At 43.4% G+C, this 12,471-nt stretch overlaps 1 protein-coding gene across 3 annotated transcripts in view; it reads right to left on the bottom strand.

Annotated features, from left to right (window-relative positions):
• The window catches only part of COPS4 (COP9 signalosome subunit 4), an 89,902-nt gene that overhangs the window by 54,185 nt on the left and 23,246 nt on the right, over nucleotides 1–12,471 (bottom strand). For 2 of the 3 annotated variants that reach the window (XM_033963944.1, XM_033963961.1), the window contains exon 2: nucleotides 10,266–10,345. In XM_033963944.1, coding sequence (XP_033819835.1) covers nucleotides 10,266–10,345 — 80 coding nt within the window. Of the gene's footprint in view, nucleotides 1–10,265; nucleotides 10,346–10,686; nucleotides 10,843–12,471 lie in introns of those variants that run through there. The other variant, XM_033963952.1, reaches the window with a different exon arrangement.

Raw genomic sequence — 12,471 nt, forward strand, 5'->3', positions numbered from 1 at the left:
AGAAACCTGAACAATGTCAGATCCTTACCCTGATCTAGGGCTGCTACAGCCTCCTGGCTGGAATGGTTCCCATGAGAACCCGCACTTCAGGATAGTAGAGGCATTGATTTAGATTCCCAATCAACCCAGTCCTTCTCTGACTGGACCTCCGGCACTCAGAGACCCTTTTCTTGTGAAGGAGCCAAGTTCTACAGGGACAAATCCTCCTGTGTACTAACCGGTATAGTCTCAGCTGGAATTGGGGACTGCTTGAACTTCAATTTAGAGTCAGAGTCAAAAACCTGACTTGCGGTCCCGGAGATCCTTTTTAGGACTCCCTCAAATGTCCTCCCTGTAGTAGTGGCATCTATGCATTTTCGCTTTACTGATAGCACCAGATTACCAGTAGAGAGCTCTAGGAGGGATTCATGCCCCATTTCTTGAGCTTTCTGGATCTCTGAGCTAAAGAAGGACGCAGGGAAATATTTTCCCTGTCCTCGCAGGATCTCTCTATCCCTGTCCCTGCAAGCTCAGTCATCATCTGCACAAGCCTCAAACATTTTAAAATCATAAGTGTTCAAGGCTTGCACAGTTAAGGTAGGGCTTGCAGGAATGGGACATTAAGAAGGATAGGGACAGAACTCGTGGGGACAGGATTGGGGATATTGAGATTCCATGGGGATGGAGACAAAATTTGTAACCCTGTTATTCTCTACTCTGAGCCTCTGGAGGGTCCGAGGGAGAGCTAAGCTCGCAGCTCCCCACCTCCCCCTGTGTGCCATGGCGCCCATCCAGTGAAAATTTGACATGATACAGTGGTTACCACAGTGGAGTCCTTCCTGACTGGTAAGTGTTTTGATGCAGGAAGAGACTTTTAAAATAATATCGGGAAATCCAAGCTGGCTATCATGGCAGTGATTTTGGCACCAAAAATTGCCTGCTAAGCTATAATAATGGCCAAAAGATTCCAAAAACAGAATTTTAGGGGTGGGGGGATCGTCAAGAAGGCCCCAGAAACTCTTGAACACAAATCTACTCCACCCCAGTTTCCCATAGACAATAATGGACTATACTCACAGTGCTGACATATGCTGTGCTTACATCATAAGAATAGCCTTACTGGGTCAGACCAATGGTCCATCAAGCCCAATAGCCCATTCTCACGGTGGCCAATACAGGTCCCTAGTACCTGGCCAAAACCCAAAAAGAACAGAAACATTCCATGCTATCGATCCAGGGCAAGCAATGGCTTTCTCCATGTCTTTCTCTACAACAATGGACTTTTCCTCCAGGAACTTGTCCAAATCTTTCTTAAAACCAGCTATGCTATCCGCTCTTACCATAACCTCTGGTAATGCGTTCCAGAGCTTAACTATTCTATGAGTGAAAAAAAATTTCCTTATATTAGTTTTAATAGTATTTCCGTGTAACTTCATCGAGTGTCCCCTAGTCTTTGTAATTTTTGATAGAGTGAAAAATTGATCTACTTGTACCCACCCATTCTATTCCACTCAGGATTTTGTAGACTTCGATCATATCTCCCCTTAGCTGTCTTTTCCAAGCTGAAAAGCCCTAAACGTTTTAATCTTTCCTCATACGAGAGGAGTTCCATTCCTTTTATCATCTTGGTCGCTCTTCTTTGAACCTTTTCTAGCACCGCTATATCTTTCTGAGATAAGGAGACCAGAATTGAACGAAATACTCCAGATGAGGTCGCACCATGGAGCGATACAGGGGTATTTAACATTCTTAGTCTTGTTAACCATCCCTTTTTAAATAATTCATCCTGTTTGCTTTTTTGGCCACTGCCTTCTTACATTGGACAAAAGGTTTCATCTTATTGTCTTCAATGACACCCAGATCCTTTTCTTGGGCGCTAAACCCCAAGGTGGACCCTAGCATCCGGTAACTGTTATTTGGGTTATTTTTCCCAATGTGCATCACTTTACATTTGTCCACATTAAATTTCATCTGCCACTTGGACACCCAGTCTTCCAATTCCCTAAGGTATGCCTGCAATTTTTTACAATCTGTATGCGTTTTAACAACTTTGAACAGTTTAGTGTCATCTGCAAATTTAATCACCTCACTCATCATTCCAATTTCCAGATCATTTAGATAATACCAGTACAGATCTCTGTGGCACTCCACTGTTTACTCTCCTCCATTGAGAAAAATGATCATTTAACCCTACCTTCTGCTTTCTATCTGATAACCAATTCCTAATCCACAATTGAACTTTGCCACCTATCCCATGACTCTTTAATTTTCTCAGGAGCCTCTCATGAGGAACTTTAAAAAGCTTTCTAAAAATCTAGATACACTATACATCAACCAGCTTACCTTTATCCACATGTTTATTCACACCTTCAAAGAAGTCAAGCAAAATGGTGAGGCAAGATCTCCCTCGGCTGAACCCATGTTGATTCTATCTCATTAAATCTATGTGTTCCACAATTTTTTTTTTTATACAGTGGTACCTCGGTTTCCGAGTGCACTGGTTTGTGAGTGTTTTGCAAGACGAGCAAAACATTTGCAAACTTGGTGCCTCGTAAAACTAAACAGTCTCGATTTGCAAGCGCCCCCCCCCCCCCCCGAACCGGCACCCCCCCCCCCGCAATCCGGCACCCCCCCCCCCCCCGGCCATGACCTGAGGTCCCCCCAACCCACCCGAACCCTCTTCTTACTTTGATGTAGCCTCCGCACCTGCACCAGCATGTCCTGTGCTGTGCCGGTACCCGAAAATCTGCCTCCAGTGCTGGGTGAGTTTCCATTATTTCCTATGGGGAAACTCGCTTTGATAAACAAGCATTTTGGATTACGAGCATGCTCCTGGAACGGACTATGCTCGTAATCCAAGGTACCACTGTAATTGTTTCTACCATTTTGCCAGGCACTGAAGTCAGGCTTACCGGTCTATAATTTCCCGGATCTCCCCTGGAACCCTTTTTAAAAATTGGCATAACATTATCCACCCTCCAATCTTCACATACTACAGACAATTTTAGCAACTGGTTACAGCAGGTCAGAAATTTCATAGTAACATAGTAGATGACGGCAGATAAAGACGCGAATGGTCCATCCAGTCTGCCCAACCTGATTCAATTTAAATTTTTTTTTTTTTTTTTCCTTCTTAGCTATTTCTGGGCAAGAATCCAAAGCTTTACCCGGTACTATGCTTGGGTTCCACCTGCCGAAATCTCTGTTAAGACTTACTCCAGCCCATCTACACCCTCCCAGCCATTGAAGCCCTCCCCTGCCCATCCTCTACCAAACGGCCATACACAGACACAGACCGTGCAAGTCTGCCCAGTAACTGGCCTTAGTTCAATATTTAATATTATTTTCTGATTCTAAATCTTCTGTGTTCATCCCACGCTTCTTTGAACTCAGTCACAGTTTTACTCTCCACCACCTCTCTCGGGAGCGCATTCCAGGCATCCACTACCCTCTCCGTAAAGTAGAATTTCCTAACATTGCCCCTGAATCTACCACCCCTCAACTTCAAATTATGTCCTCTGGTTTTACCATTTTCCTTTCTCTGGAAAAGATTTTGTTCTACGTTAATACCCTTTAAGTATTTGAACGTCTGAATCATATCTCCCCTGTCTCTCCTTTCCTCTAGGGTATACATATTCAGGGCTTCCAGTCTCTCCTCATACGTCTTCTGGCGCAAGCCTCCTATCATTTTCGTCGCCCTCCTCTGGACCGCCTCAAGTCTTCTTACGTCTTTCGCCAGATACGGTCTCCAAAACTGAACACAATACTCCAAGTGGGGCCTCACCAATGACCTGTACAGGGGCATCAACACCTTCTTCCTTCTACTGACTACGCCTCTCTTTATACAGCCCAGAATCCTTCTGGCAGCAGCCACTGCCTTGTCACACTGTTTTTTCGCCTTTAGATCTTCGGACACTATCACCCCAAGGTCCCTCTCCCCGTCCGTGCATATCAGCTTCTCTCCTCCCAGCATATACGGTTCCTTCCTATTATTAATCCCCAAATGCATTACTCTGCATTTCTTTGCATTGAATTTTAGTTGCCAGGCATTAGACCATTCCTCTAACTTTTGCAGATCCTTTTTCATATTCTCCACTCCCTCTTCGGTGTCTACTCTGTTACAAATCTTGGTATCATCTGCAAAAAGGCACACTTTTCCTTCTAACCCTTCAGCAATGTCACTTACATACATATTGAACAGGATTGGCCCCAGCACCGAACCCTGAGGGACTCCACTAGTCACCTTTCCTTCCTTCGAGCGACTTCCATTAACCACCACCCTCTGGCGTCTGTCCGACAGCCAGTTTCTGACCCAGTTCACCACTTTGGGTCCTAACTTCAGCCCTTCAAGTTTGTTCAACAGCCTCCTATGAGGAACTGTATCAAAGGCTTTGCTGAAATCCAAGTAAATAACATCTAGCATATGTCCTCGATCCAGCTCTCTGGTCACCCAATCAAAAAATTCAATCAGGTTCATTTGGCACGATTTACCTTTTGTAAAGCCATGTTGCCTCGGATCCTGTAACCCATTAGATTCAAGGAAATACACTATCCTTTCTTTCAGCAACACTTCCATTATTTTTCCAACAACTGAAGTGAGGCTCACCGGCCTGTAGTTTCCTGCTTCATCCCTGTGACCACTTTTATGAATAGGGACCACATCCGCTCTCCTCCAATCCCCAGGAATCACTCCCGTCTCCAGAGATTTGTTGAACAAGTCTTTAATAGGACTCGCCAGAACCTCTCTGAGCTCCCTTAGTATCCTGGGATGGATCCCGTCTGGTCCCATCGCTTTGTCCACCTTCAGTTTTTCAAGTTGCTCATAAACACCCTCCTCCGTGAACGGCGCAGAATCTACTCCATTTTCTCGTGTAACTTTGCCAGACAATCTCGGTCCTTCTCCAGGATTTTCTTCTGTGAACACAGAACAGAAGTATTTGTTTAGCACATTTGCTTTCTCCTCATCACTCTCCACATATTTGTTCCCAGCATCTTTTAGCCTAGCAATTCCATTTTTTATCTTCCTCCTTTCACTAATATATCTGAAAAAATTTTTATCTCCCTTTTTTACATTTTTAGCCATTTGTTCTTCCGCCTGTGCCTTCGCCAAACGTATCTCTCTCTTGGCTTCTTTCAGTTTCACCCTGTAGTCCTTTCTGCTCTCCTCTTCTTGGGTTTTTTTATATTTCATGAACGCCAACTCTTTCGCCTTTATTTTCTCAGCCACTAGGTTGGAGAGCCATATCGGCTTCCTTTTTCTCTTGTTTTTATTGATTTTCTTCACATAAAGGTCCGTAGCCATTTTTATCGCTCCTTTCAGCTTAGACCACTGTCTTTCCACTTCTCTTATGTCCTCCCATCCTAACAGCTCTTTCTTCAGGTACTTTCCCATTGCATTAAAGTCCATACGTTTGAAATCTAGGACTTTAAGTATCGTGCGGCCGCTCTCCACTTTAGCCGTTATATCAAACCAAACCGTTTGATGATCGCTACTACCCAGGTGAGCACCCACTCGAACATTAGAGATACTCTCTCCATTTGTGAGGACCAGATCCAATATCGCTTTTTCCCTTGTGGGTTCCATCACCATTTGTCTGAGCAGAGCCTCTTGAAAGGCATCCACAATCTCCCTACTTCTTTCCGATTCCGCAGACGGAACATTCCAGTCCGCATCCGGCAGGTTGAAATCTCCCAACAGCAGAACCTCCTCTTTCCTTCCAAACTTTTGGATATCCACAATCAGATCCTTATCAATTTGCTGCGATTGAGTCGGAGGTCTGTAGACTACACCCACGTAGACAGAAGTTCCATCTTCTCTTTTCAGAGCAATCCATATCGCTTCTTCCTCTCCCCAGGTCCCTTGCATTTCAGTCGCTTGGATATTGATCTTTACATAGAGAGCTACTCCTCCACCTTTATGACCATCTCTGTCCTTCCTAAAAAGATTATATCCCGTTATGTTTGCATCCCATCCATGTGATTCACTGAACCATGTCTCTGTGATAGCAACAATATCTAGATCTGCCTCTACTATCATGTTTGAGTTCTTTTAGTACTCTGGGATGTATATCATCCAGTCCAGACAATTTATCACTTTTTAATTTGTCGATTTGGCTTAGTACATCTTTCAGATTCACTGAGATTTCTTTCAGTTCCTCTGCATTATCACCCTTGAAAACCATTTCCGGTTCAGGTAGATCTCTTACATCTTCTTCTGTAAAGACCAAAGCAAAGAATTAATTTAGTCTCTCTGCTATAGCCTTATCCCTCACAGGTTTTCTGCTTCTGATGTACCTAAAAAAAATTATGAGTTTTTGCCTCTTTGGAAATTTTTCTTCATATTCTCTCTTAGCTACCTCATCATTCAATGCTATATACTCTAACTATCCTATTTCATTTTTTAGGCTTCTTAGCATTTGTACACAGACACTTACAAATTGTGTTTTTCCTTAAAACTATAGGATGCTAAGACAGGGAAAATTTGAGTCTTTTACTCTGCCTCTCTCTTAAACCCTCCTGGCTTTCTTTTACCATTATTGGTAACCTGGGACTCCCTAAATATCCTGTTTGAATAGTATCCTTCAAGGATACTCGCCATCAAACCATCCGCTCCCATGCAACTGTCAGCTTTCCCCCGCATCTCAGTTTAAAAGTTGCTCTCTCTCTCTCCTTTTTAAATGTTAGTGCCAGCAGCCTGGTTCCATCCCGAATAAGGTGGAGTTCATCCTTTTGGAACAAGCTCCCCCTTTCCCAGAAGGTTGCCCAGTTCCTAACAAATCTAAATTCCTCATCCCTGAACCATCGTTTCAACCATGCATTTAGACTTCAGAGCTCTGCCTGCCTCTTGGATCCTGGGCATGGAACTGGGAGAATTTCTGAAAATGCTAACCTGGAGGATCTGGATTTCAGCTTTCTATCTAAGAGCCTAAATTTGGCTTCCAGAAACTCCCTCCCACATTTTCCTATGTCATTGGTACCTACATGTACCAAGACAGATGGCATGAGGTCCGCCACCTTCGCACTAGGCAGGCAAGGTGATCCTCACGCCCACCAGCCACCCAGCTATCTACATGCCTAATAATCAAATCACCAACTACAACAGCTGTCCTAACACTTCCCTCCTGGGCAGAAGTCCCTGGAGACACATCCTCGGTGTGAGGATCAGCTCTCACTTTAGTTAGAGAAAAGAAAAGCTTTTCTGCCTCAGACAAGCAAGTAGGATGTCAAGGGACTTGTCTCTTCAGGTTGCCTTTAACACAGGCTTTAAAGCCTGAAACCCTCTAACCCACCAGTCTCCACATGATTCTTCAGGGAGGGGGGGATGCAGCCAGCATCCAGAAAGTCTCCTGATCAGTACAGAGACAAATCCAGCCTGTGCTCACACGCTTCAAACAAAACCAGGTGAGAAGACTCCCTGTGGCTGAACCCCAAGCCGATCCAAGTGTTAGTGCAGACTGACCAGATAGATGCCCTGAATCTGCAGCTTTTTGCCATGCAGAGCTTCCCAGAACTGTGAGAACCTCTATAGCACCTGAAGCCTCAAACAAATGTCAGATAAAATCTGAAAATAAGAAATTTAAACACAGCACAGCAGATGAAAAGACATCTCAATTTGCTCGCAGAAAGAAAAACCCCAGAGATGCAGAGAGGCGGAGTTGAAAATGTAGATGATATTTTCTGCAGAACCCGCAGGTGAAGATGCACTAACTACTCACAGTTTCAGGACTCAATGTGCCTTTTGCACTGGAATTACCATTTCAGTTACTTCAGGGTTGGCTCAATGTCTTGGCATAGAAATGCTTTTAATAGTTTTTTGAATCTGAGTATTGTGCTAAGTGCAGTTGCTTACCTATAAAGGGCGAGGGATTCTCTGAACAGAAGGGAAATGACGACATCAGCTTGACACTACCTATGTTCCAGAGCTTTCTCATAGTAAAGTGTGAGTTTAACTTGTTTGATCATGAAAGTGGGGTAAAGAAATAGCTTTCCCCCATATCAATCCATTTTCAATTTAAGCAGAGGTGAAGCATCCAAAACGTGAGAGGGAAAGGAAAATAAATGTGGCTGCTGAGAACCCCATTACCGGTAAGCTATAGGTAAATGATGATAACACGATTGTTTATGATCAGAAGATTCTGGATGGTTGAATCTAATAAGCATTTAGGTTTTGGAGGAATGTTTGTCCAAAGCCCATATCCTGAGAGGATGCCAAATCCAGGCAATAATGTTTGGTTAAAGTATGCAATGAAGATTAAGTTGCTGCACTGCAAATTTCAAGTAAAGGCATGACTCTAAGCTTGGCTGTAGTTGTTGCCTTTGAATGGAAACGATGAATCCCAATCCTAGGAGGGGCTGCCTTCCCAGCTTGGAAATAAACTGAAGTAGTCTAAAACCCAGGTGGATATAGTGCACTTCAGAGCCAGCTGCTCTGGGTTATTAGGGTTGAAAGTACAAACAATTTTGACAAATGTCAAACTGACTCAGTTCAATTAAGATAATACATTAGAGCTCTTCTGCAATCTAGTATATGCAAAGTTTCCTCAGCAAGAGATGAGCAAGGACTAAGGAATATAGAATGGGTGCAGAAGTTAATGTTCTTAGAAAATTGAGGAGGAAAAGGAGTACTAACTCTTCTCAGTGACATCATGCCAGCAAAGACTCTGTTTTCCCAAGTCAGATGTTTTGAGTGTTGCTTCACCAAGGGGTTCAAAGGAGGTTGCATAAGATGTGCTAGGAAAATATGGAGGTCCCAGACTGGTGCTGAGTATGCAACAGTAGGCAAACATTGAGACCTCTAATAAAATGGGACATAATAAGAATGATTCAAGATTAGTTTGAAATCTGGACTCTGAGAGATGAATGAGGTATGTTATGAAATGGGACAAAAGAAAGGGTCAAAGCTGTTGTCAAATTTAGCAAATTTGAACACAGCATCTACAGCCCAATGCTGGAGCCAGAGCAAATGCCTGGCTATAACCTCCAAAGCCACATACTTGGCCAAGGCTCTTCTTATACAACAGATCTGTCAAATAAGCCAAGCTCATTTCCTTGGCTGGAAATTCAAAGTTAACCTGACTGCCAGAACCAAATCCAGAGTCCACCATCCACTGCACCCAAGAGAGGCATGCCCTGGCTATACAAACAGTGGCTTGCAGAAACAGAGCTGAAACCACAAATTAAAGTTGACTCCAGTTTCCTAACCTGAACATCCTTAAGAGCAATGCCACTCTTTACAAGGAAGGTGGACTTCTTAATCACTGCAGCAACCACCTTGGGCAACAACTTCAGCTAACTTCAGCTCCTCTGCTGAGGTGGGGTACAGACGAGACATTGCCCTGGACACCTTGAGGATGGCATCAGGGGGTAGATCACTAGGCACAAATTAAGGATGGGGTGGGTGGAATGCTACAAAAAAACCCCGCCATGTTTCAAAAAATAAAATAAATAAATAAAAAGCTCAATTGGGCAGGAAAAGCGAATCGAATCATTAATTTAATAGGCTGAATTGAAATTGAAAGTATAAATTGTTAAAGTATAAAATGATTGTATTCTATGTTACACTTATTGTGAGTTTTAAAAATAAATAAAGATTTGAAAAAAAGAAAAGAAAATTTTTCCCTGAATTGGGCAGCACTAGCACAAATGCTCTCCAACAGGGAAATGCCAGGAATCTTTCTTAGCAACACAGCAATAGAAGAAAACTGCTCTTAGGATGGAGAAAGAAGGAAGCAACAGGGCAGGGGGAGGAAGGAAGGAAAGAGCACCATGGTGTACCCCCGAGCATGGACCAAGATCACCCTAGCACACTAAAGCTCTACAGAACCAGGCAACCCAGAACAGGAGCACTCAAGCAGCACAGACCAGGAGTTTCAGGAACCCCCCCCCAAAAAAAAAACAAAAAACAAAAACCAACAATAAATTGTCCACCACCTGCAGATGATAGTGGAAAATATTTGGCTGAACAGAATGAATTTCATCCTATATAAATGAGTTCAGTATGCTAGCCTCCATCTCCATTTACTGGTAAATGTCATAACCCTGGATTCATTTGCTACATATACTAAGGAAAATAGCATTTTGGGAAGGCTTTTATTCTTTACTTCAAGGTTCTCCTTTATATTCCAATAGTAAATTTACTATTAAACCCTCACACACATACACAGACAGACCCATTTGACTGTTAATCCTGAGCATGACATGATTTTTAATTTACTGTTACAACAGTTTTATTCATAAGGTGTGTGAACAGCTCTACACTAACCCCCTTCCATTTATGTGAAACATACTTGCTTCTACAAAAGCTTTCAAAGCCTCTAGCTGCTCTGTCCCTGGAAGCTGGAGGGCCTTTTCAAGTATCTGACGGTACCTGGTGAAAGAAAAAAAAAAAAAAAAAGAGAGAGAGAGAAAAATCACTAAGTATTGAGTTCATGGTCTCTGGATGTCATGTTAAGATGGGTTGCCCACCAGACAGCAGCAACAAAGTTAAATTTCCCTGGCAATAAAAGTGACCCCAAAGAGAATCTGCAATGAAGACTGTACTCCAGAGAATCAAACAAAATTAGGAAAAAAATGAGGGTAAGACAGAGCATGGAGCAGAAGGACCGTCTGCTATCTTCTCCCTAAACAGCAGCTCTGGCAGAGCAAATAGGGCATTATCTAATAATATTGACCATAAAGACAAAAGAAAGATTAACAGTAGGTTCTTACCTCAATAATCTTCTTTCTTGTAGATGTGTTTAGAGGTCCTGAATGCTAGGATTATGCATCTGAGCCCACAAATTGCTTGCAGAATGCTGTCAATCATCTTTTGAACTCCACCTCTTTCCCAGGGAGCTGCTCCTACCCCTTCAGTTTGTAAAAAGTAATCAAGTAGCACTGTAATGAAAGGCATAACAGGGAAGGAAATGAGGAAAAATCCCTGACACTACAATTCAGTTCTGCTCTGTAACAAGCATTACCAATTAACGTTATAACAGTCTAACTGCTCAAACCAGATACAAAAACATGTACTGCACTAATCTTATACTGAGCTCATAGCTATCCTACTATCAAGCAGAGACTTAACAGACTTTATGTTCTTGAGTATTTTTCCTTTATTTGTAACCTCTCAGTTCATCTGAGGCAGAAGGCAGGCGAAACCCACTGATAAAGCAGGGCTTCAGGACCATTAGACACATCTTCAACAAAGAAGATTATTGAGGTAAGAACCTAATCTTTCTTTCTAGTGCAAAGTGTCTAGTGGTCCTGAATGTTAGGGATGTACCAAAGCAGTCCCCGGAGTCTAGGGCAGGCCTGCTGATCCCAATTTCAAAACAGAGGACCCAAAAGCGGTGTCCTTCCTGGCTGCAACGTCCACCCTATAGAACCCGATAAAGGTATGAAGGGTAGACCAAGTAGCTGCTCTACAGATTTCCTCAGATGAAACCACCCAAATCTCCGCCCTCTAGTGGTGTGCGCTTTTAATGCACTCGGCGGCTACTTACTACAGCCCCATATGTGTAGGAAATGGCCATTTTAATCCATCTGGAAATTAGGTTTTAGATGCCGGTCTCCCTTTCTTGGCATGATTGGTCAGAACAAAATGGTGAACCGATATGCAAAATTCATTGGTAACTTCAAGGTACTAGAGAAGCACTCACTTGACACTTGCAATACATTATCCTTTTTCTTAGATCCCATAGGGAGATAAGTGAGCAAATGGACTTCCAGATGAAGCCCGAGACTGCTTTCGGTAAGAAGGTCAGAACCGTGCATAAGGAGAAACCTGCTTCTGTAATCTTAAGGAATGGTTTCCTGAAGGCCTGAGCTTGTAACTCGGAAACTTGTCTCACTGACATAATTGGCACCATAAACACCGTTTTGACCGTAAGATCCAGAAGGGAAACCTCCTGTAAGGGCTCATACGGAGCTCTACTGAGATCTTGTAATATGGTGTTAAGATTGCAGGAAGGGAAAAGGAGATGCACCAGAGGGTGCAACCAAAGAGCTCCTTTAATGAACTGGGTGACATCTGGGTGAGAGACCAGAGAGCCTCTTCCACCCCCACTTTCCCCCCTTAAGCTTGGAAACAGCAATCCGACTGACAGACCCTTCTGAAATCCCTCTTGCACAAAGCCTAGGACAAACAAAATCAGAGCTTGTAAAGGCCCTACAGGGCTTATATCATCCACAGCACATTAGTGCTGAAAGGACTTTCAGGCTGCTACTGACAATGGCTTCTCAGCACTAAACAGAGTGAAGACAACCATGTCTGCATAACCCTTGCTCATCAGGACCGCCCACTCAAGAACCACGCCGTAAGCCCAAAGTATTATGGCTTCTCAATAACGACTGATCCCTGAGTGAAAAGACCCACCTGGACCAGCAGTCTGAGGCCTTCATTCCTCTGGAGGCAAACTAGGTCCGTATACTAACGTCTGCAGGGACAATCAGGTACCACCAACTTCGGATGACTCACAATCCTGCGAATGACGACATAGCATGAGCCATGAG

The sequence above is a fragment of the Geotrypetes seraphini genome, chromosome 1 (genome assembly GCF_902459505.1).
Source record: "Geotrypetes seraphini chromosome 1, aGeoSer1.1, whole genome shotgun sequence".
Taxonomy (NCBI): domain Eukaryota; kingdom Metazoa; phylum Chordata; class Amphibia; order Gymnophiona; family Dermophiidae; genus Geotrypetes; species Geotrypetes seraphini.